At 42.5% G+C, this 26608-nt stretch overlaps 1 protein-coding gene across 1 annotated transcript in view; it reads right to left on the minus strand.

Moving 5' to 3' along the window:
• Positions 1 to 26608, minus strand: part of ATP8A2 (ATPase phospholipid transporting 8A2) — a 356262-nt gene that overhangs the window by 82107 nt on the left and 247547 nt on the right. Inside the window, 1 exon segment of the mRNA XM_052812677.1 lies at positions 24924 to 25031. Coding sequence (XP_052668637.1) covers positions 24924 to 25031 — 108 coding nt within the window.

Consider the following 26608-nt stretch of genomic DNA (forward strand, 5'->3'; position numbering starts at 1 on the left):
CCTGATGCCTGCATACACTGAAATTGCAACACACTTTAGGAACACAGACAAAAGTAGAAATCCACATTCATAGCTGGATTTTATTAAAATGTGTTTCAGTTGGAAAGTTGGAAATATCTAGGGTGGTATTAAAGAAAGAAATCAGTATTGTAATTAGACATTTCTGGACTATTCACAAAGTCTCATTTCCCGTGAACACCGCAGGAATGGAGCATCACAAGTCTGCTTGGATGCTTCCCTATCCAACAAATTTTTAGTGCAGCATTTGGGAAAGACAAGCTTCCACAGAACAACACAGGAAGTCGTCTTCTATAGATGAGCACGTACAACCACCACAACTTCTTCAGCCAGGCAGAGGCCACCAAATGTTCAACTGTTTATTACAACCATCTTAAAAGAAAGGAGTGGTAGATTCTATGACATACGTTCTGCACAATATGTTCTTTTCCTTCTTACAAAATTATGCTTAATACCAAATTAAGCCCCAGAAAGGTTAGGGAGCACTAGGATGGACTGACTATTCAGCTTCACAAGCTATAAAACTAAATATAAAATACTTATGACCTTAGTAATGAGCAGCAAGAAATAAAAGGGTAGCAATACTTAAAGATCAGTTATAAAATCATGAGTCAGTTCAAAGACAAATAAAATATAAGTAAAGTCTGTGTTCTCATTTTGGACTCTCTCCTGGAGAAGCACAAAAACAATGACAAAATTTATCACATACAGCAACATGCTGTGCACTGCTGCAGAACTCCTTATGAGAAGACCTAACTAAAGCCAGGACTCCAAACTGCCAGAAGGTTAACACCAAACATCCTACACTTTGAAGAGCTGTCAGCCTTCTGCAACACAGAAGGAAGCTTAAGAAAAAGAAACTGGAAACAGGATCTAGCATGCTAATAGGCCTGCCATAGAAGGTGGGAGCAGATGGGAAAGTTTCACCTATGTTGCCAAGTCAAGATGCCAGTAAGCTTGAAGTACCTTCCTCCACTGTTCCAGTTGCTTAATCTCACATCTCGGGTATACTGGCACCGACTAACTCAGGGTGCACCAGCAGAGTATTCTGTACTAACATTACCAGGGACTGAAATGAAACACAATAGCAGTTGATGTGGGATATTAGAGAGGCGAAAGTGGGCTTCTATACTAGCACAGAGACAATAGCAGTAATTCTTAACCATCTTGTGTGTTGGGTGAATGCAAAGCATTATGACACCAGTGTGGGTTAACTAAGCTTACAGTATAGGCTGTTTCTTCATTAAGCAATATCGCAAAGAACATTTTTTCTCTACCTATATTTATACAGACAGGTTTTATTCCTAGCGTGGCTTGAAACCACCCTTAATAGCTTAATTGTCTTATATGTTAAATGGGTTATCTGCCCAAAGTAACACCAAATAGTACAAAAGGTTGAGAGAGGTACATATATTCAATGTTTATCACTAACAACTGTGAAGATATGGGATCTTTCCGCGAAGAACAGAGCAATTTCCTTCATGCCATAGCACGTCAGGTGAAGATTTACTCTTTTTCCAAAGCATATGAAAGCAGAAGGGGTATACTGCAAATTTTCTCCTGTTACTATGGCCTCCTGAGTGAAGGCCAGGCTCACGTTGCTTGTAATAAATTGGCAAGAGTTGGCATCACTAGAAGCAGTGCATGAGGAGGAATTTGAAATGATGCAGGATCTGATTAATGGGCTAGAAAGAATTTTAGTTGCTGAAGCTTGGAAAGATTGAAAGTATGATTTGGGAATTAGGGATGTTGAAACCGAGGAGTTTGGAGTAATCAAGGAAGGAGTTAATTAGCATAAAAAGAACACAGCTTTCTGCAACAGACACAAGGGCATACAAAAATGCTTGTTAACTCTAAGATGCATTTGCAAGTCTGAATTAAAACCCTGTTCTTCCTCAGGGAATAATGCCCTGAATCTCCTTTTAAAATGAATCCCTTCCATTCTACTATTTTAAAAAGAATAGGTGTGGGAAGTTATTTGGAGTGGACAAGGGCAGCTGGGTGCTAGACTACATCCTTGCTCTTGACTGATGGCAAGTCAGAATGAGAGAAATTTTGGCACACAGGGTGCTGGCAGAGTTCAGCCCACACATGTGGAGACCTAGGATGGTTCCAGTCAGACCAGCAAGTTGCTTTTCTACCTGTACTGGAAAGGGGACTCTTTGCCAGAGCAAGAAACACTTCAGGAGGCTGGCACCTCAGACAGACGCAGGGATTATGGTTTTACAGGAGAGGAGAATGGTGTGAGTGACAGACTCCCTTTCACAGCTTTGTTGAAGGCCTCTCAACTTGCTAGCAGTTCCCAACGCAGAACCTTAGTGCCACACTGGAATTAAAGGATTCAGCATCAAGAAAACAACCTGCTATTGACTCTTCTTGGAAAAGTGATACTGATCTAGTCAGTGTTACAGTCTGATCTACAATATACACATGGGTAGTTTCAGTAAAAATATTAGGACCTGCCTAAAAGTATGACCTTGTTCTTAAATTCTTTACTCTGCACTAGTGCTTCCCACATTACACTTTGCTGCACTAAAAGGTGGACCACAGTCCCCATGGAAGCTCAAGTGGGGCCTGCAAGCTTGAATAATGGGCTGGCCTCTGTCTTGTACTTCTTAGACCAGCTACTGTAATTCAAGTGTGATGGAAATGGCAACCTGTTTCCTGATCTCTTCTGAGCAAAGGAATGCAGGCACCAAAAAATGCAGATAGTCATCGAGATGGACAAAGGGAGGATGAAGGGTGGAGAAGGGAAAGATCAAGTGGGGAGAAGTGATTTTCAAAAAGAAAGCGTAAACCCTTCAGGTGTTCAGACTCACCTCCTTCTGTCACTACCTACATCACTCAGCTTAGCCAGTGCAACAGTGAGAAGACCAACAACTGTATGAACATTATATTCTGCATCTACTGCTATTGTGCTGACTTTGCACGCTGTCTGTAAGAGGTGTAAATCCAGATGTCTGCTCGGTACAAGCCATGCAAAAGGAGATCCAGTGACATGGTATTGAAGAGATTAGTTCCCCACCCGCCCCCTGCAAAAAAAAGCAAAGTGCTTAGTCAGAGCAGAAGTCTCTCCTCCAAAGTTATTTACTGTCTTCTGGACTGGAAGCTTATTCATTATAAAATCCACAGTGTTCCCTCTCCCCTATCCTTCCTCTACTCTTGTTCATCCTGTGGTTTGTAACAGTTCGGAAAACTTTAGGGGCATTCTTAAGTGGTTACAGATGTGTAAGGATGCGCGCTACAGGCCACTTCATCAAGAGGGTGACATAACCCTGCATGCCAGCTTCAGAAGTAGCTCATTTAGTACTGAACTCGGAGACACAATTGTCCCAGACTCGCTGTGTGCCTGTTGAGAGTGATGGGATTATAACAGCAGCTGACAGCGCTCTGTTCCAAGAAAGCTCACAGCATTATTCAATCTTGAGTTCCCTCTTCCTCTGTGGAGCTATTTGATCCTTAATCTCTTCTATGGATTTTTAACCCTTTTGATGTACTTCTCCCCTTGACAAAGTTTCACACACACATCTTTATACCAAAATACGGGTGAAGCCTATTAGTAAGATGTCACAGTTGCACATCTATTTTGAACACTACTTATAAGTACTTGTCAACCATGCATTTGCATGAAGAACTGCCTAGCATGTATTTTTTTTGAAGTTAAGTACAGAAAAATAATATTTTAAAATCCATTGCACTGCTTTTCCTGAATCAGACTGTGTAACTGGAAAATGTTAGCATGATGCTGCAGGGTACCTGTTACCATGGTCTACTAAAACAACTAGTTCCCTGTATCACAGTAGTATCTGCCATGTGCCTCCTACAGAACAAAACACCACTACTGTTTAAAAAGACTTTTAGTTGTTTGCAGACTTCTGCTCTGTCCGTTACTCTGTCACCATTCTGCTGGGACACTGTGGTCAGGACCTACTTTGCTTTCTCTCAAGCAATGTCTTGTATAATTAAAAGATAACTACAACTTGCTGTGTATGATCAGTTTTCTTTCCCATATGAACTGAGATAGCACAACACTAACATGGTAGCTTCTATCCATTTGGGTAGAAGAAGTGGCTTCTACAAGGAAGATGATACCAGCATTGTCAAACAACAGAGACAAAAAAAGCCAGTGGCTTGAGAATTACTCAAAAAGGTGCCGGTCTGTGATAAGGAGATAGCAGAACTGGACTGAAGACAGTCCTGGTTGAAGAGAAGTGGAAACTGCACAAGGGGTTACCGACGCTACAGTTATTAAAGAAACAACAAGAAAAAAAACCACCAACTATGTGGGGGAGTATTTAGCGAGGTAGGTAGGAAAAACAGTGTGATTTGCTAGACGTCAGAGGAAACCAATAGCTTACTGAATAAAAGAAGCAGAATGGATGCAAAAGAGTTTGAGACACAGCAAGTGTGATGTGTTTTTGGGGGGCAGGACTGCTGGAAAAAGCAGAAGAAAACAATCCTGAATGCTGCTGATGACAGCAAAGAAGATAGAGTGGCTACATCAGATCTTGATTTCTCCTTCCCTTAAAGATCTTGCATAAAGTGGAAGGGAATACATGGAAATCAACACTGACAAATGGGTAGACAACAGATGGATGGGAAAATAACTGGGAATTGAAGCAGTAGTTCAAGTAGTTCAAGGCTGGGAAATGGCACAGCCAGGAAAAAAAAACCCAAAACCAAACCAAAACACCTTGAACTAGCACTGATGAAGTTCCACTACAGGAAGAGTATTATACATCTGAAGTACGGTATTTCAATACCGTCATTAAAAGGTTTCATACATATTTCTTAAATAGAAATGTTATTAATCACAAGGGTTTCTTTTTAACCACCTGATCATTGGTATACAGGCCCTTGTAATTCCCCCCCCCCCACTATTCTTGTCTATTTACTCAGTTCCCACTATCAGAAAATCCAATAAATCTTTGAATTACACTTCATATATGAACATATCTCTTCTCCAAGGAACACATTTTAATAATTTAGATGGCAGCTCTGTACTGCATCATTTCTTTGACTTCAGGGGATGATGCAGTGGGCTAGAAAGCTGATTTAGATGGTCTTAAAATTACCACATTTCCACAATTATCCTATGTTCTAGTATTCAGTTTGGCATATTTGGTGTGTATGAATAGTTACTGTATTTCCCCCCCCCCCCATAAAAGATATCAAGGGATATATCATCTTGCACACAGCACAGTAAGTAGCACCACCAAACATGACACACGTACCCACGTCATGAAAGAAATTACACAGCACTGCAAGCTATTGTTTGAAAGCAAATATGCAATTATAGTAGCAGTGATATTGTAAAGCAGACATATGATGGCAGAATTAAAGTCACGTTAAAACCCACCTGAGCCTTACAGGGACGCTGCTCAAGCCCATAGCAAAATTCTACGGGAAAGCTGACGGCCATTTGGGATCTTTTCACCATAAGAATTCAACAATAGGAGATTTAGATTACCACAGAGGGGGAAATGCCCAGCTTTCCAGGGAGAAGCAGAGAAAGGTCACAACCTACTAGTCTATAAAATCACAGCAATAATTACTTTAACATACTAACATTCCCATCCTCTCAGCCTTCCAGCCTCAGGCTCCAACAATAAAAGCATCCACCTTCCCTTGTAGATATGAAAACTATTCTTAATGGAATTAATTTGATTAAAAACATCCCTATCAAGTGTTTTAAACAGCATATCTCACTATGCGGTAGAAAGCATATATTGGCCCATGTGTAAGATAAGATTCTGGGAATCTCTTCCTTCTCCAGTGCTATAAAATTCAGCTTCTTGCTTTATGACCTTAAGACAGATTTCAAACCCATCACTGGCTCAAGGCTAAAAAAGAAAAAAAAATCACTTAATTTGAGATGCTGGCCAGTATAAATTGGAAGGAGGAAGTTCCACATTTGGAAAAAAAAAAAAATTGCACAGAGGAAACCTCTTTGGATGTCTCATTTAATAAATAAAAATCCCCCAAACAGGCAGAATGTAGGAGGTTGATCGGGCTTCGGAATGCTAAATCCTAGCTGCAGAGTGCAGGTGTGGCAAAGAAGGGCTCTGCAAGTCACTGTGATGACCACAGCACAGCAATGCAGCCACATTGTAGGCTATCAAATTGATTTTTCAGCTTAAGACAGCACTAGCTGCTTTTTATGCTTCATAGATGAGTTCTGGCACAGACGTTTAAAACTTTCCAAACTGTTTAACAGATTACACAAATGGCCAGCAGTAGCTGAGCAGGGAGAAAGGGCTCTAACTCAGTAATGTATTCTGCTGCAATAAATTCCCTTTCAGACTGCGACTCCTGTCCTAGCTGAGTCCCTTTGGAAGCAAAAGGAAAATGGAAGGAATCAAATATAAAGCAAAGAACTCGCTGAAATGACTCTTCAGGGCCTTCCCTGCAGCGTTGGCAAAGCTGTACCTGGGCTCCAGTAAGTCTTCAGCCACAGCAACACTCATTAATTGAGGGCACTTTGGAAAATGCCCTTCAATTCCTGCTGTGACTGCTGGACCGCTCACAAAATTTCTCCCTCAAGTCCTTTCTGCTCTTTTGAAGCCCTACTGGAATATGCGCTGCACAGTCTGGGGCAAGGGAGCAGCCGTCACCGGACGGGCCCTCCCTTGAGGTGGTTAATTGAACAGGTGCCGGGGGCCCAGGGAACAAGCGGGAAGCAGGACTGGGGCTGCCGGCCCGGCACGGCTCGGGGGCCCTGCAAGGAGCCAGCTGAAGAGAAAAGGAGACAAACTTGAAGCTGCAAAAGCTGCTCCTCAGCTGCGTCTGAGCAGCCTGAGAGGAAACGGTGGGAATCCAAGACATATGAGGAATAACCAGAAAATCTTATCTGCAAAAAGATGCAGGTACATCAGTAGAAATTAAGTTCTGAAGCGGTGCATGCCTCCGAGCGCGCACCAAAAGCACGCGGTGCAGGCAGCAACCATCGTGAGCTGGAACGAATGCGGCTGCACCCAAGTGCACCTCTGCGGGGATATACGCCAGTGCTGGCTGTACCTAACTGGGCAGCAATGGGTAGAGAAGCTGGAGGGAAGCAACCACACCAGTGAGGGTGTGCTGTGTGCAGATTTTAAACACTGGATGCCCCTCTGTGTATCAACAGGGAAGTCCGCAAGAGGCAGAATACAAATCACAACTGATTTTATTCCAGCCAAAGCTAATAGCAAGCAGAGACTTCCAGGGGACTTGCACACATGTGTTCAGACTCACTGTACCAAGACTGAGGAAAGAGTGTTCCTTATGCTGCTCTTGACAGGAGCAAATAATTAAAATTCAAGTTTCCCAAGAACAGCAAAGCCAGCCAGAGGCTACTGACCCAGAGGCAGCTATTGAAAGACAGCAGGTGTGAGGAGATCTTGTTGCTCTTCTATTGCTAAATCTCACATTAGATGATGTTTGAAGCTAGTAGTGTCGAGGGTGAGCTAGGCTGAAAGGGGCAAAAATAACACTGGATGTAAACAATAGCTTAAAAAGGGGGGGGTATAAGATAACATACTAGGAAAGTCTCAGCAGTTTGCCCTGAGTTTTGACCACCACTGCTCAGGCAGACACGTTCCATACTAAAAGAAACAGATTTTTTACAAGCTTGTAATTAAATTGTCTGAAGGACCAGTAAACTTCTGCATGCTGTCGTTCTTATGCCACTTTCAACAAACATAATGCCAGTGTTATGCATGACTGGGTCTATCCTTGCTTGACTGCTAGGCTGCCTTTTCCCAGTTCCCTGTTTTTATGACCTACATTTCCAAACGTGCCACTGAATTTGGAGTGTTGACAGACAAAATCTCTGGTCTGTTCATGTATTCTCTCGCAGAACAGTAAGAAAAACTTACAATATGTCGGTCAATGTCTTTAATGCAGCTCTGCTTCTGCTACTGAGACACAGCTATTTAACAAAATAGCAGCCAGTTCAGAATTTGAACAGCTAATCTGCTTGTTTCTGAAACTCCCTGAGTATCTCCTGGTTTATCATCAGCCATACATACGTGCCTGTACTACATCCAACAGAAAAAGACAGTGGTAAAGTCGGAGCACGTACATATTTCAAAATGCTGTTTAGGAAACCTACTTTGAAATTTTTAAGTGCTATTGACAAACTTTGTCACATTTGAAAAGTTACAATTAAATACATATGCACCTTTGTAGGCTTTTCTAACGTGTAAAGCTAAGAGGCTACTTCAAAACCCAATGAACATCCATTATTATTACTGCTAATGTCAAGTTCTTCCATTTGCAGCTTTTGCTCTATGGTTTTGACCTCACTAGACCTCATTTTCACACAGGCTCCCTTGCCAACACACTTTTAAGACATTTTCAGATATGCAAATATTTGAAGACAATGGAACTGAAATAAAAACAAGACCTATGCTGAAGTTGGGTTTCATTTGAGGAAAAAAACCCTTGCTTTTTCATGTAGCAGTAGAAGTAACTATTAGATTTCAAGTATTTGGTAAAATATAATCAATTAATAGTTACATCAAATACTGTTATTAAAGTGTTCATCTGACTGCCTTTAAAATTCAAACCAGTTTAGCTCTAGGTGATGATGATGTTTAAAATTCTAGGTTAAAACCAGCAAAACCAAGGATTCTTCTTTGGTCAGGGACTGTTCACTTTGTTTTTCTTTACTTTTTATATAACATTGATATATCAAGCTCATATTCAAATTGGTTTCAGACAAATAGCAATTGCTACCGCTAAAAAAAACCTCCCATAACTGAAAAATCCACTGATCTGAGAATCCATCCATTGCTTGTTAACTGTTGCAGAACTGCCCCTCTCCACCCTCAGCTCTGCAGCACCCATTAAGATATCTGTCCTCTGAATATCTGGGAAGGTGGGGGGCAGGGAAGGCAAATTCTAGGACCATGTGAAGTGATGGGAATGCTCTTACAGGCACTCGTGGGGATCCAGTATCAGGAAGAGGACCAAAGACTAAACTCCTCAGGACACAAACCACTTAACTTCATGTGGCCAGTATAACTTGACTTTCAGTACACAGCACAAACGGTTACGCTACCTGTAGACAATTGCTTGTGAAAACCCAGACTCAAGTGACTCTGAAGACACTGAATAATACAGCTACAATTCTCGTGCTCCATTTTGAGGCTGGACATTTGGAACATGAATAATGCCATTAACCCAGGAGAATTAGGTAAGCCCCATGGTTTTTCAATGACTTAGTTTTTGTCTGCACTAATTTTACCGCCAAATCTGCATGTCTGAAACTCCACACTCAGGTCTGCTTAAAGTGATTACGTCTCTTCAGTAAATCTTGGATTGTTCTTTCTCCTGGCTGCAGAGCTGTCTGCCTGCAATTTCTCAAAAGAGCGCCAGGATTTCATGTCCACTGGCCCCTGCATTCCTGCCAAAGCCCTGCAGAAATGAGAGCTGCTGCAGCTGCCAGGGTTTATTTACACACATTCCTGCCTCAAATTGAATTAATGAGCATAATTTAACTCAGGCAATGTCCTCCACAGCTCTTGTTTCTCTTTGCCCCTCTTGACATTTCTTTCTCTCACAAAACCACTCTTGTAGTCTGTCTTAAAGCAGTATCTAGAGTGATTCTGGTGTAAAAAGTAATTGCAGATGCATTTGAGCTGATAAACTTGTACATATCTGCTTACAGCCTACTTTACGGAAAGCCTAGGATCCCCTTAATGAGTATCCAGAAGGTTAACTTGAACTTATTTGCTCTGTTCAATCCAAGTTTGTCAGTTTAGCAACAAGCTTGCACAGTTTAATCACTTACAAAAGACCCAACCTTGGCAAGAGCTCTGATGCAACAGATGAGAGCAGCTGATGCTACGACATATCTACAGATGTTAACATTCATACGCTATATTTAGTAGATCTTTTCTACACAGGTCTCCAGCCCATTTCTGCCCTCAGAAATCTGAAATTCTGCATCCACAGCATAAGGGGTCGAACACTAACAAGCCCTGTGGGTGCTGTACAGACACATCACATACAGGAAGCTCCTGTTATGCCACTAACCAGACCAATGCAGCGTTTCCCACGTGTTATGTCAGAAATAGAGCACAAAAATATTTCTCCAAATACTCACACCCATGTGACTAACAAAGCCCATTCTCCCCTCTATTATCACCCCGTACGGTGTGTGTGTCTCACACACTGTGTACATTATGAGGCTTGAAAGACTTAGAACAAAAGCCATATACTTCTACTAGAAGAGTGTGGGAGAAAAGGAACTAAAACCTTTAACGATAAATACATTTGCTACATCAGCACTTCACCAGCATCATGGACAAGAACATTGCTGGCAACAGATGGGGTACACCTGTCCCAAAGGGGGAAAAGGATCTTTGCACAGGAATTAGCAGGGCTCGTTGAAAGAGCTTTAAACTAGATTTGAAGGGGGAAGGGATAAAACCAGGCTCACTAGAGATAAGCCTGAGGGCAGCATGCCAATGTTTGAGGGACCGTGTGCTAGCGAGATCCTTCGGTCTGCTGTCTCAGCAGAGGTAGGGGATGGAGGTCCATGTGGCAGCAAAGACACGAGGGTTATTGATGTGTTAGAAACCACAGAAGCACCTGACGATGGTCACATAGGGATTAGGGCTTCTCCCCCCAAAAAGGTGGTGGGATCAATAGCCTAACTGAAGTGCATCTACTTTTATCCACACAGCATGGGCAACAAACAAGAGCTGGAAACCATTGTGCAGCAGGAAAACTATGACATAGTTGCTACCACAGAAACATGGTGGGATGACTCGCACAACTGGAGTGCTAGAATGGATGGCTATAAACTCTTCAGAGGGATCGGCAAGGAAGGAGAGGTGATGGGGTAGCCCTGTATGTTAGGGAGTGTTTTCATGGTCTAGAGCTTAGTGATGGTGACGATAGGGTTGAGTGTTTATGGGTAAGAATCAGGGGGAAGGCCAACAAGGCAGATACCATGGTGGGAGTCTGTTATAGACCACCCAACCAGAATGAAGAGGCAGCCGAAATATTCTGTAAGCAGCTGGGAGAAGTCTCGCAATTGCTAGCCCTTGTTCTCGTGGGGGACTTCAACTTACCAGATGTCTTCTAGAAATACAATACAGCAGAGAGGAAACTGTCTAGGACGTTCCTGGAGCGTGTGGAACATAACTTTCTGACACGGCTGGCGAGTGGGCCAACTAGGGAAGGCAGCCCACTGGACCTGTTGTTTGTGAACAGAGAAGGACTTGTGGGTAATGTGATGGTTGGAGGCCATCTTGGGCACAGCGATCATGAAATGATAACGTTTTCGATTCTTGGAGAAGTCAGCAGAACTGCCACCTTGGACTTCTGGAGGGCAGACTTTGGCCTGTTTAGGAGACTGGTTGACAGAGCCCCTTGGGAGGCAGTCCTGAAGGGCAAAGGAGTCCAGGAAGGATGGACGTTCTTCAAGAAGGAAATCTTAAAGGCATAGGAGCAGGCCATCCCCACGTGCCAAGAGATGAGTCGGCAGGGAAGACCACCGGCCTGGCTGAACAGAGAGCTTTGGCTGGAACTCAGGGAAAAAAGGGGAGTTTATGACCTTTGGAAGAAGGGGCAGGCAACTCAGGAGGACTACAAGAATGTCATGAGGTTATGCAGAGAGAAAATTAGAAGGGCCAAAGCCCAGCTAGAACTTATTATGGCAACTGCCATAAGAGACAACAAAAAAATGTTTCTATAAATACATTAGCAACAAAAGGAGGGCTAAGGAGAATCTCCATCCTTTATTGGATGCAGGGGGAGACATAGTGACAAAGGATGAGGAAAAGACTGAGGTACTTAATGCTGCCTTTGCCTCAGTCTTTAATAGTAAGACCAGTTGTTCTCTGGGTACCCAGCCCCCTGAGCTGGAGGACAGGGACAGGGAGCAGAATGAAGCCCCCATAATCCAAGGGGAAATGGGTAGTGACCTGCTACACCGCTTAGACACACACAGGTCTATGGGGCTGGATGGGATCCACCCAAGGGTACTGAGGGAGCTGGTGGATGTGCTCACCAAGCCACTTTCCATCATTTAGCAGCAGTCCTGGCTAACTGGGGAGGTTCCAATTGACTGGAAGTTAGCAAATGTGACACTCATCTACAAGAAGGGCCAGAAGGAGGATCTGGGGAACTACAGGACTGTCAGTCTGACCTCAGCGACAGGGAAGGTTATGGAGCAGATCATCCCGAGTGTCATCACACCGCACGTACAGGACAACCAGGTGATCAGGCCCAGTCAGCATGGGTTTATGAAAAGCAGGTCCTGCTTGACTAACCTGATCTTCTATGACAAGGTGACCTGCTTCATGGATGAGGGAAAGGCTGTTGATGTTGTCTACCTGGACTTTAGTAAAGCCTTTGACATGATTTTCCACAGCATTCTCCTGGAGAAACTGGCTGCTCATGGCTTGGACGGGTGTACTCTTTGCTGGGTGAAAAACAGGCTGGATGGCCGGGCCCAAAGAGTGGTTGTGAATGGAGTTAAATCCAGTTGGTGGCCGGTCACGAGTGGTGTTCCCCAGGGCTCAGTACTGGGGCCAGTTCTGTTTAACGTCTTTATCAACGATCAGGACGAGGGGATCGAGTGCACCCTCAGTAAGTTTGCAGATGACACCAAGCTGGGCGGGAGTGTTGATCTCCTTGAGGGCAGGAAGGCTCTACAGAGGGATCTGGACAGGCTGGATGGATGGGCCGAGGCCAACTGTGTGAGGTTCAACAAGGCCAAGTGCCGGGTCCTGCACTTCGGTCACGGCAACCCCATGCAGCGCTACAGGCTTGGGGAAGAGCGGCTGGAAAGCTGCCCGGCGGAAAAGGACCTGGGGGTGCTGGTCGACAGCCGGCTGAATATGAGCCAGCAGTGTGCCCAGGTGGCCAAGGAGGCCAACGGCATCCTGGCCTGTATCAGAAGTAGTGTGGCCAGCAGGAGCAGGGAGGTGATCGTCCCCCTGTACTGGGCACTGGTGAGGTGACACCTCGAGTCCTGTGTTCAGTTTTGGGCCCCTCACTGCAGGAAAGACATGGAGGGGCTGGAGCATGTGCAGAGAAGGGCAACCAAGCTGGTGAGGGGCCTGGAGCACAAGTCTTATGAGGGGCAGCTGAGGGAGCTGGGGTGGTTTAGTCTGGAGAAAAGGAGGCTGAGGGGAGACCTGATCGCTCCCTACAACCACCTGAAAGGAGGGTGTAGTGAGGTGGGTGCTGGTCTCTTCTGTCAAGTGACTAGTGACAGGATGAGAGGAAATGGCCTCAAGTTGCGGCAGGGGAGGTTTAGGTTGGATATTAGGAAAAATTTCTTTACTGAAAGAGTTATTAAGCATTGGAACAGGCCCCCCAGGGAAGTGGTGGAGTCACCATCCCTGGAGGTATTTAAAAGACATGCAGATGTGGTGCTTAGGGACATGGTTTAGTAGTGGACTTGGCAGTGTTAGGTTAGTGGACTCGATGATCTTAAAAGTCTTTTCCAACCTAAACGGTTCCATGATTCTATGATTTCAGCAACACTTTAAACCCCTAGATCCACAAGAAAAAACAAGATTGCTTGGCACACAGCAGTTTGGCTTTCTGGGAAGAGTATTCTCTTGTGAAGTTCCCACAACACCGTATCTATCCAGTTAGGCTGATTCATTAAGATTTTCCTTTCCCTAAACAAGACTGACAAGATCCTTAAGAATATTTCAACGAGAAATCAAGATATTCCAGGACTTGTGGTTAAAACCACAACAAATTCTATGGGCCTGAGTTTGCAACCCCTACAAATAGAAACTCTTCAAGTAGTTCCAGTAAAATCAGTAGGACTGACTGAGAGAGACATAGATACTCACCACACTCACAGAGCAGGCAGGCATTCTGGGATGGGAAAAGTTCAAAGCATCATCCCAGGTTGAGCCTCTCCTGAAAAACTTACTCCTGCTGGAGAGTTTAAGACTGATTTTGAGACATGTATCAATTCTCTTCTGCACATACAACATCAGAAGCCAATATATACAAAACTGCTTGACACCCCATTGCAGAAAGTAGCTGTGCATCTTTGAATGTCCAAAACTGAAATTTTGAACTCCTGAGCAGAAGCCTGCTCTAGCTGCAACTGGCACAGGCTGGTTGTAAATTTTGGTAACATTTGGACTGAACAGAAGTGGCATGTCCTGAATCCTCTGCCTAATAGAGAGATATGAGACACCACCCCCAATTACAAGGCTGATCATGTGCTATGCTTCTGCATATAGACTACTTAGATAAGGAAAACCAGGGGCTTGGGGTTCCATGCCAAAAAGAAGGGTCCATGAAAAGAAGTGATTGTCTTGGAAAAAATGGGGGAGACGGTCTGGAAAGAAAGTGGTGAAGATGCTGGCTGCAGGAAAGATCCTGGAAGTGGCAGAAGATCCCAAAGAACAGGGACATGCATAGAGATAAATGCTGGAGAATGGCCAGGGACCTTGACCAGTAACACTTGTGGATGGCCAACACTGACAGCAGTGGCACAGCAGGAACCAACCCAACTCTCTGCCCAGCTTTCCCAGACCAGCAGTGACCTCCCTGCAGGGAAGGGAAGTCGAGACATAGGGAACATAATGCTGTGGTAGGAAAAAACAAATGAGAACACATAGGGTAAGAGTGCTAATCTCTCTGGTTCTGAAATAAACCCCAGTACCCAGATCCACTGTAGGTTGCCATTTACTTTGTCTTGCCTGTGACAGCCAGCACTTGGCTAAATTTGAGTCTTTGCAGGCCAATTTCATTAGAAACTGATGCAGACTTACGGCTTTAAAACAATTTTACTTGCTTGCACAGGAAAAGCATGATAAACACTTATTTTTCTGACTTCCAACATCAAAAGACCAGAACACACCGCTCTTCATAGGCCTAGCTCTAAAGCCAGCCACCAAGTTCACTTAAAAGCTCCCTCTCAGTCCCCTCTCTGGCTATTTCAAACTTTTCAATAAAATTCCATGCCCCTCAGTCATATTTTATCCCTTACACACAGCTGAAATCAAATACAGTTGTTGCTAATTGTTTATTGGGTCCTTGAAAAACATTTTGGACTTTGTGGCTGCCTTTCATACATCTTTTGGTCTGTGTGAAGATGCCAGTGATTCAGGAGTTCAACTGCTCTTCCATGTATTCTGAATGAGCAGTAGTGGTGAGACCCATGAGCTCAATGAGATTTTGCCTAACCCCAAATGACAACAGCGCTTTCTATAAGCGCCTTAGGAAAACTTTTTGACAGAGCCTTATTTTTTGTTTGCTCCCCACCAGATACCTATCTTGTTACTCCATGTGCTCACTTCTCCCTCCTCCATTTGTAAAAATTTCTTTTTATATTGGCATTCAATTTTATAAAAGCACAGTGAAAGTCAACTGTCTAACACTATCAAAGAAATTCACCATCGCATCCTCTGACCTCTGTATCGCTAGAGTGGAGAAACTTCACTTGAATTTGGAAAGATCTTCCCTGAATGCAGCTTCTGTTGAAGCAAAGCTTCAAGTGCCTACTTTTCATGCGTCTCTGAAACAGAAATAGCCTAAAAATATCCCTTTTTGGTACATCTCTCTTAGAAATTCTCTCAGAACCCTGTAACAAGAATATTTCTTCAAACGTCAAAATGAAATGCCAAACATTGGCTGTTCTAGTGTATGTACATACACTGTTGGATAAAACACTGCAAGCAACAGCCTTCATAGATACAGGAACCATAGGACTAATAAAAGAAATACCAAAATAAAACCCTTTAGATGTTTACTGAAACAGATGCTTACTCCAAAATATCGCACAAAAGAAGTCCTTGCAAAAGTTATAGTCATTTTTTTATAGTGTCTAAAATTACACTCTGCTAACCACGTTATCTTCTCTTCTAGTCACTCACACATTCTGCACACCCATGCAATGGCAAGCAATGAATTGAGTACAGTGTGGAAACTTTGAAAACCAATGTTGCTTCATTCTACCCTTTATACTCCTTGCCCTCTCTCTAACTAAGAATTCCACTCCCTCAGCATCTCCTTTGCTTAGTACTGGGTGCAGCTCACAGACTATTACAGGTGGAACTGATAGCTAGTATGTGTTCATTCTCTTCCTTCCCAGAAACCTGAAAATGAGAAACGCTCCAAACACACAATTTCAATCTAGATGAGTCCATCAGTTTAGAGAATGGGATAAAGGAAATAAGTTTGCATATAATATTGTTCTGGTTCATTTCCTTGAAATGAACTGGCAATTCCCAGTTGCTGAACAAGGTAATAAGTACCTTCAGAGAAATGAGAAATGCTGTTTGACACCATGAATTTGGGCTGATTTATTGAAAACAAAAAAAGCCATTTAGGGTGAATTCTAACATTTATTCTACAGTTCAGCCACTGTACTGAACCCTTCCTTCTCCTTCCCCAGCATCCTCCAAAATGCACTCCATGCTGCAGAGAAAAGATATTTATACTTACTTATGTTTTTTGTGTGACAATGCTACTGTCCAAGCTTTCTCCGCGTTGGCCTGCTGACTCTATAGTATGCATCAAACTGCCTTCAGTCATATACTGGAAAAGGGAGATCTGTCCAGAGCTGCAAGACAGAGCCCCGCAAGACGGAGCCCCGCAAGACGGAGCCCCGCAAGACGGAGCCCCGCAAGATGCTTTGCAGCTCCTAGTGGTAGAAGAAACTCGCTGCCCAACATCAAGCTACTGAGAGGTGCCGTTGTTGCATTTTATGATGCAGAGACCAATGGTGGCACATCTAATCATGAGTGGCTCCTTCACACTTTAGGCATTATGTTATGGAAACATAACAATACAGGTTATACAACAATACAACACCTGTATTCTTCTCTGTCCTTGTTTCCTATCACTCTTTTTGAATCACATACTACTCTAAAGAAAACAGAGCTCTCTGGAAGTTTGCGTATTTGCTTAGCACCACTATTATAACACTGTTAGTCTTTTCCCCAGTCTCCCTCCTATGCCTTCTGACAAGGTTACTGGTATAGAAACACCAGCTCAAGTGATACACATACCCAAATGAGAAATTAAGCTCCACAAGCCAAATGGTACAGTTTGACTTCCCGCACAGACACCCAAAGGCACTCCCAAAACTTACAGCCTTCAGATTAGAATTGCTTTTTGTTGGCCACGTCCGCCAATAGAGAAGCAGCACAAGATACCATTGCTGCCACCAGTTGTCAACAGGAAAGCCGTAGAGGACAGACTGCACCGGCTGACCCACAGCAGCCAGCAGGGTACTGGGGAGGGCTGCACTCCTTCCAGCCTCACTGCTCCTGAAGCCTGTGTACCCACGTTTGCCTTAGAACAATAAAAGAGAGATCATTTCCACTCCTCAGGGCTTTTTGGATCAAATGTTGACATAATACAATTGGGAAAAAATGATCTCATGAAACACATACTGTAGGGAGGAAAGGGAATAAAGGTATGTTTCACATTGATCTGGAAATATTTTCCCATATGAAATAGTTATGCTTGTCTCTTACAAAAATGTAATCCAACCAGTGTAGGAAAGAAACAGTGGTGTGCAGCACAAATTCAGCTAAACAAACAAAAAAATCCCCCACAAAACAAAGCCCCTTTATAATATGTAAATTCAAATAAAAACACAACATGACCCTCCTACCCCCAAGGAATGAAGGGAAAAACAACATCCCAACCAAGCCCCAACTATCTGCTATCTGGGCTTTCCTGCATCCATCAGAAAACAAAGCGACTTAAGTGTGACAAAAACAAGCTATAAACCCACTAATTCCAACCTCAAAGACAGTCACCTCCTGCCCTCTGGAATAGATCCCATCTGCTGCTCTTATTTTCTAGAGGAGCCACAGCTTCATTGCTCTGAGCTTAAATGCTCTTTTAAAAATGATCTTACATACACAATTACCCTACCACCTTCCCTTCTTCGTGTCCTAGAGAATATAGGAAAAACAGCATACTGATCTCTCCGTTCTCATGTCCTCTCTCTCCTGCCCATCCTCATCATGCCAGACCATTTAGGCAATAAACTCCGCACAGGAACAGGATATTGCTTGATACCTTCACACTGCCTGGAAACGTGGCTGGTTCCCACGTATGACAACCACAGACAGGAGTGCTGAATAGTGAACGCGTGCAGAGGCAGACCCAAATCTCTTGGCTACAAAGCCTCTTGCATTGCCCTCCAGCCCACCCTACCCATCCCCCACGTAGCACACTGCTAGCCTACAAAGTTGATCTGCAAAAGATGCCACAGAGGCCAAGTGCTTCACAAGAGGCATAAAAAACCTGTTTGGCTACTCTCCAGTTACACCATCCAACAGAAAAAACGTTTTTTCTTTTATCGAGAGGCACACAAACCCTTGTCATGACAAACCCACACTGCACAGCTGTTTGATTTTCCTCCTTAAATTTCTGATGCAGAACGCAGCCTACATCAGAAATGCTCTGATCCAGTATGGCAAGTCATACATTCTTACTTTGTCCTTGCTCGTCAACGGGACTCAAAACACAGACTTTTTTTGTAGACATGAGTATTAGTACGCACTGCCTCTGGTACAATACAGTAGCTGTTCTTCTATATTTAAAAGCCAGCTGTTTCTAATTAAAAGAATACTGAATAGGATATCTTCCAAACATCTTTCCATGAGCATGCAACAAGGCTTCACTACTTTTAGATATATGAAAAAGTGATTTGGGGAAATTTTGAAGGACATTGAGCAACCCTGGACTCCAAATTGAAAAAAGATGCAATTTTTGAAGCACAGTCCATTACCATGGAACGATAACTCTATCCTGAGTGAAGGAGCTTGTTCCTGGACACTGCAATACCCCACTCCAAAACCAATAAATCTGGATAATCTGCCAATTATGCAGAGGTGTAAGTGTTCTTTGTGTGCACTGTATTTCTATTTAAGCTACTGAGCAGCATTTAAACTTGTTAAGGCTACATGATCTCCAAACAGACGTTGGCCAGACAGCGTGGCTAGCATCCAGGTTACACTGCAACACTAAAGGAAAACCAGTTGACACCCGATGCACCATCTGTACAACCTGCAGGTAACCGTTTATCTCCACTCACTTTCCTGTTGCTCCCCCATCTAACACACTAGCCTATTAGCCACGGCTCTTCTGCGGGGAAGGAATAAAGGCCGAAGCGAAGGTGGGCACATGAAAACTTCAGAGAAGTTTGAAGGCCAGCTGACTGCCTCACTCTGCACTGCCAGTTCCCAAACCAGAACAAGTTTTTACGCTCATGGGTTAACCCTATTTTCATATGGCTCTATATAGGAAATGCCAGCACAATGCTGGGCACAGCTGCATATACAGCCCTGCTTTAAAACCTTCATAAAATATTTCCAAAGGAGAAATAATTCTGAGACATCTTTTAGAAATATTTAGGATATGTTCACTGCAGAGTTGCCAAATTGGTAAAGTAGCATGTTTTGGGGGGTTAGCCTCCAGAAAATAAGCATGTTTAATCTATTCGTTTTGTATTCAGGAGTTATTAAAATATTATTTTTCTTTATCTCAGTTTTTTCATCTTTCTGGGGTATGACAAAGAACAACACAATGCCAGGGATCTAGAAGTGAGAAATTCAGTTCTGAAAGCCATGTGTGGTTCATAAAAACAACAAACTCACTCCTTCAACAGATGCTTAAAAATATACGCATGTTTCATTATTCTAATTTGTCTGCTCAGAGCCTAGTCCAAAACTGCAGAAAAAGTTCCAAAACCACATCAAGTGCCATGGAGACTGCTGTGCATAATAATAAAAACAAACATGATCAGCAGGCATTAAGGACATCAATCTGCAGGCAAACTCTGATTTCTGCCTAACAGCTGGATGAAGCATTTCCACAGACCAAAACATTAACACCACAATGTAATACGCAACTGGTTGCAGACAAACCAACCACAATCAGAATGGCCGATTTTCTAACTAGCACCAAACTGCAGAAATATGAGAAGCCAGAAAGAACAACAACTGAGATCTCTGGAAAAAGATTCAAATGTAGAAAGAAAGGCAAAAACATTTTGGAGAACACAAAAAAGTACATTAAGCTGTCAGTGTTTCAGTGTGGATTTAAAAGAGCAGTAATGTGAAACCTGTTTATTACGTTGCAATAATGATTATTATCTTGCCTCCAGGATTTTTTGGTTTTGTTTTGTGTTGTTTCCAAGTCTTCCAAACCATGAAGTTTTCTCACACACTTTGGCAAGAACTGAATCAGCAAGATTTAAGAGAGCTTCAGACCAAAGGCCAGCTACAAAACTGGCCATGCAACCAGAGTCCATCAGACCCTCTAGATCACTTCTCGCCCTCAAAAACCAATGATGTAGTGCAAAAGCTAAGGTAAAACTGTCTTGCTAATGGCATGCACACAGAGAAGAATGGGGAGCTTTGCTAAAAGAAGGTTAGATGTTTTCTTGACAAACCATTAATATGAGTAAGTCTTGCTATTGTCACATTACATGGGATCAGAGATCTCGATTACTGGGATCTTTTAAAAAAGCACCCCTAATCCAGGCAAAGCTGATGCACAGCTTCCTTAAAGTCTGTACGTAAGTAGACAAATAACCTAGCAAGAATTTGACAGTTTAGCTGGAATAAGTATCTTCTGTCAAGTATGTGGGCAGCACAAGGAAACAAAAAGCACGCCTGCCATTACAGCTATGAAAGCGGCTCTTACATGTAGCTGTTTCCACTAAGCAGAAGCAGCGTTGGTGGTGCAATGATTAATTGGATTGTGATTTTGATGGAGCTTCTCTCAACTGCAGTTGAACAAAAGTAACTGGAAAGTGCAGCAGCTCCAACTTCAAAACCTCCAGCCGTGAGGAAGCTGGAGGCCTCAGATGAGAAAGGGCTTCCTAATGCCGTCCTGAGATCAAATTAATGGGTTCCAAACCCAAAATGATTCTTAAACCCCAGTTCTGAGATATGCCCACATACAGCACAAAGCAAAAGCGTAAAAACCTAGAAATTACTAACCTGCACTTCGGATTAACCACAACACATGACCCTCTCAAAACCAGATTAAAACCCCCACTCTTTTACCCACTCCCCTCCAGGCTGGAAGAATGAGACTGATACTGATCTTTCTAAAGACATTTCCTTAATGGTAACAACAACTAATGAGGCAGAGACAAAACACAACGCTTACATTAAGGGGGGGGGGGGAAGTGACAGCTCAGTAGTAGTTCCTTCTTCATCTACAACCAATAACAGATGCTTCAGAGGCGTGACAAGAACACCCCTTCCCGGCCACCCCTATTCTCCCTTAAAACACTAAAAATACAGTATTTTAGCTTTGGATGGGAAAGTAAGATATCTGTTGTTCTTCATGTTAGATATGTTTGGATCAAGACTCAAAGCGTGATCACTTTCATACACATATATAGCATCTTCTTGTATACATACAAATGCTTTCAGGTACAGGTATCTAGGTGTGTGCATGGATGGGAATTCCTGCGCACAGACTTTGATCCATACCATGTAATATTATTCCCATAAACCTAAAGTATGCTACAATTCCTATGAAGAAATCCATACGAGAAAAGAATATGAGCAGCATTTCACTCAACACCTGTATGACATACGCAAGAAATGAGCACAAATAATATTGCTCACTGTTCTCTTCAGGGCATGAAATCCCGATCCGCCAGGCAAACAGAATACCCAAGACTGCATGAGAGCAGAATTATGGCTAATGTGCTGATCAACAAAATACCACCGGGTTACAAGCCACAAGCCCCAAAAGTTCTGGAAAAAGATAATTCGAAAGGCACTCACATCCTTACAGCAGCACATTTCTGTACCACCTCTTAATGAGTATCAAAGTGGGTAGCACTTTTTAAAAACATAGGCATCCACTTGTTTCCAACAATCTGTGGCAGGAAGTCATAACTACTGGAAGGTGGGTGGGTGAGGATTTACATTTTGTACAAAATACTGTCCTCTGGGAGTGCTCATCCAAAGTCAGCTCCCATTCAAGTATCTTGGCTCCAATGGCAAGACAAAAAAATAGGCACTGACTTTGCTCACTGTCACTGTTCTCTACAAATACAAAAAGAACTTCTCTTAAAAAAACATACAAATATTCAGGAAAGCCAAGAGAGCTACCAGAGGGCTTCCTTTGGTACATTCCTTGGTCTCACATTATTGCTTCTGATACTATTAAAGGAAAATATTATTTGTGTGTCTGAAAAGGTTCCCCCAAAACAGCCAGAGAGTTTAGTTCCAAAGTACCAGATGTCATACTATTGGAAAACTTCTGTTAAGGCCTACTGAGACTTTTATCACAGCTTTGTCTTCTTATGTTACATGTATTCTATTATGAATACTGTAGTAGAAACAGAAGAAATATGTTGACTCTTTCACAGCAGAGATTAACTAAGTTGCTTCCCTCTGCCCTCAAGGAGGAAAAAAAAATGGTATTATTCTCCCTGTGAGAATGCTCAAGATATAATGGGCAAGAGAAAGAAATACTCAGTGAAAATGGTTTAATAAATCCCAGCAGAAACAAAGCATCTTTTCACATACTTAAAAGTCTGCAAGGCTCCATGCTGACATTTGATGAATGGATGGAATAAAATGTTTTGCACCTCCTATGCCTTCTACTGATGGCATAAAGTCCCGGCTGGCACAGATGCTAGGTGAGTATTACAGTGAAAAACAGCTCCCTTCAAGTGCTACTGGATTTGCATAGTATGAGGATCTAAAATATTCTAGAGTTCAGTTTATTTGAAGATAAACACACTATCGAGATTCAAAACCAAAACAAAGCTTTTAAGATACCTTGATTACTTGCAAATGCAGAAAAGAAGATAGCAGGAGTAAAGGAATAATTTAAGTCTGGGAAGCAGCAAGGCAATTCATTTTACTGAACACAGCCTAACACGATCCCAGCTCATTTCACCACATGGTGGTTTTATGACAGCAACTGATTACTCAACAGACTTTGTATAAGTTAATACAAGTGGTAAGCAACTTCCCTTTACCTCGGGAGCTTTCCTTGATTTTAAAAAAGGATAAAAAAAAAACCCAAATCCACTCTCCTCCAACTGCTGCTCCTTTTCTCAAAAAGACAAGAAAACAGATAGAATAGTATTGATCCCCCAACACACACACTGAAAGCCACACAACAGATTATTTCTGACTGCTTGTATTCATAAAGCGTCTTTCTAGAATAATGAACAATCCTTAACATCTTTGATGATTACCGACCCAGGGACACAGCTCCACAAGTACTGGACCAGACAATCGAAGTAAATGTGTTCTCCACCAAAAAGTACATGAGATTATTTTCATCTCAACAAGATATTAGTACCACTTCTCAAGTCATAATGTCAGAAAACCAGAGCATAAAACCACAGTTTAAATAGAAACACTATCTAAAAACATATTCAAGTAAAACCAAAACCTTATTAATATGAAGCTTTTGTTCCAAGACCTGTGGTTTATGTTGGAGCAAATGTCGATGACCAACACAATATGAATTTTGTTGCAGTTGCAATTAAAAAACATGGGAGCTACTTTAAAAAAAAAAAAAGCGACACCAAGCTAAAGCTGATAGCCTAACCCTTCTTGTATGAAGGAAGAGCTCACCTTATTGTTTGTGTTTTAGAAGGCTGACATGTTAATGGCAGCCCTACAAGTGTGCTGTTGAGAACAAGTAGTTCATGGCTCTGCATGATACTCAAGTCAAATTTCTGCTCCATATGTGAAAATGTGAATTAGAGCTACTGATGCTGTATGTGCTGTGAAACACACAAACATCACCATGAAATACTATCAGAGGACCAAGGCTTTGTCTATCACTTACTTGCTGATCCCAGCCTGTCAGTTGTCACTCTCTGCTGTAAAAAGCTGTCCATGAAAATCTACCATAGCCTCCCTTATCCCCACTGTTCTAGCACAAGATAATAAAATATGTATTGGGCCAGAACAGTAATAAAATCATGCCCGACTGCTCTTGTTGAGTACAAACACGAGAGTAACCTCAAAAATCTCTAATTGGCTTGCCAACACTTAGCTTTTCTAATTATTATTTTCTAGTACACAAGGGTGACATGAGTTAAATATGGTTATATTCTTTGTTAAAATTAGTTTGCTTTGCTTCTTCCTGTACCATAAACAGCATCTTTGCATCAAGGAAAACTCTAAACTTACTACAAAATACCTTTTTTCTGGTAATTTTGACAGCAGTTCCACTTCTACAGAGTAACTTTTTAACACACATTTATTAAGTCCTTCATTGTTCACGGTAAACCCCTATTTTAAATACGCACAAGGCTCTTGAGTGATTTTGACAGGCTCATGACTCAATCTTCTCACTATGGGTTGAAATAATGACACCGAAGGGAAAATTTCACCACCTGGAACTCAGCTGACACTGAAGGAACAAATCCAAAATTCCTCTAGTATTATAAAGGGACCAGTAACATATCAGCTTCCCTTCTGCTTCTGACCATCTCATCTTATTCTCAAGTAAATTCTGGTTTATTTTAAATGAATGCAGGAGAAAAAGGAGGAGTATGAAAGCAAAATATATGGAATAGAAAGAACCCATGATAAAAAACCAAAACCTCAAAACAAACAAACTAAATTTCTGCATAGCATTTTGTCAAACACACAAAGTCTTACTAGGAAAGCACTAATGAAAGAGCCAGTCTCACTGCTATCCAAGTGAACTAAGCACTGTTATATAGTATCCACAGTGCATATAATCACATATGATATCGCTTTTGGGGAGGAAAAAAGCTCTTCTAATGAGGAGATTAAGCTAAATGAATGCAAGGATTAAAAAAAGGTTAAAATTAAGTACAAGCACTCTTACTAAAGCGCAGTTCTTTTCCAGGCATTGTGTGAGTGTTCAGGAAACAGCAAGAAGCAACGCTGGCGACAGCGTGGCGCTGCACTGAGCAGCTTACCGCGCAGCTAAGCGTTCGTACTGACCTGCCCCAGCATGTCTGGTGCGATGGGAAACGTGGGCCAGATGGCTGAGTAGACACCGAAGAACACCAGCCAGAGCAGCATGCTTCCCCAGACGGCCAGGTGACTGAACTGTCAAGGAGAAGGGAAAGAAGGAGAGTCAACACAGGGCACTTCTTCCATCCACCTAACCTATAGGTATTTCTCTGTTCAGGTCTCTGTCGGTCTCTCTCAGGCCTGTCTGCCGCACTTGGTTTCATGCCAGTAGCACAGGTTGTTTAAACAGTATAAACCAGCTCTCCTCTTTAATTTTTGCCTCACTACAGGGCAGACAGATAGTCCTCTCAGCCAATCTGTCTTTCTTGGAGCTCCAAAAACTCATCAGATTTTCCTTGGTACTCTGATTTCTCTCACCTAGTTCCTGCTTCCTGTTGTGCACATGCCAGGTTCAACACATACATCAAAAGGTAGAAATTTTCAAAGGCTCAGGTTAAAGTTCACATGGACAAATCCCTTATGGCAGAATGCATGCATACAAGCCATGTGCACCACTCGCAGACCTTTCACAGAGGAAGACTCAGTGCTGTGTAACGTACTACCACAATCAACATCTACTAATCACCTTTCCTTTTTTTGTTTTAAAGGTGTCCTAAGTGATGCGATGCAGCTTATATCTTTACTGGTTCTTTAATCTCTAGACTCGCTAAGAGTAAACAAAAGTAGTATTAAAGTGACCAAGAGCATGTCCAGCATAGACTTTGTTTCAGTTGCATTAAACAAAGTAATTTTTCCTACACACCCAAACTATTTTGCTGTTCAGGATGATTTAAGCTGTTCTACTTTTACACTGCAGTGGATGGAATCAGTAATTTCAGTTGTAACAAGCAACTGAGCTCATTATTGGCTCCAGCTTTTGTGGATGGCAACGACTCCCGTGGCTGATGACTTTGGCTCCAGTTCAGTGAAGTACCTGCATAAATCTTAATTACTAATTACATATGGGTATAGAAACATGGGAATGAATTCACACACTGGTTGCTGTGGTGGACACAGTGTGTATGTTTAGTTCTCAGCTTTATACTTTCTATTTGATGACTGTACTTGTTGACTTTTTGAACAGTATGTCTAAGAAACAAAGTGTCTAACTGACTATTGCAGTTCTGCCCCCTGCGAGATAGACACAAACTTCTGGAAGAAGGAGAAAATTGCTCCTCCTCTGGAAGCACTGAGCATCCTCAGAAAGGAGAGCTTTCTCCAGCACAGGCAGTGAAAACAAACAAGCACGGAGTCTGCAGCACCAGTGCAGCGCAGACTGGCAGATAGCTGGGAGCAACTGGAAGCTGCCTTACAGTAGAAGCATTCATATGGCAAAACATCAGAAGCAATGGAAAGAACACTCTTCTAGGCACTCTCAGAAAGCTGGAATTTTGTTCAACCCTAAAAGTTGCTGGGCTAATGAGCAGTACATAGGATAGGCCCCTTCATGGACAGACACAGTGGGCAGGAAGATTTGTTTTCCACTGGAGATCTGACCAGCAACTGCTTTATTTAAAAACCCCACATTTTTAAATTCAGTTTTAATGTGAATAAAACTAAGAGACTGGAAGGTTTTGGGTTTTGTTTTTTTTGTTTTGTTTTGTTTTTTGTTAACACTTGGAGGAAGGGGGATATTTTACCCTTTCGGTCTACTTGCTTTTCCGAAAACTAGG

Source organism: Harpia harpyja, chromosome 17 (genome assembly GCF_026419915.1).
Source record: "Harpia harpyja isolate bHarHar1 chromosome 17, bHarHar1 primary haplotype, whole genome shotgun sequence".
Taxonomy (NCBI): Eukaryota; Metazoa; Chordata; class Aves; order Accipitriformes; family Accipitridae; genus Harpia; species Harpia harpyja.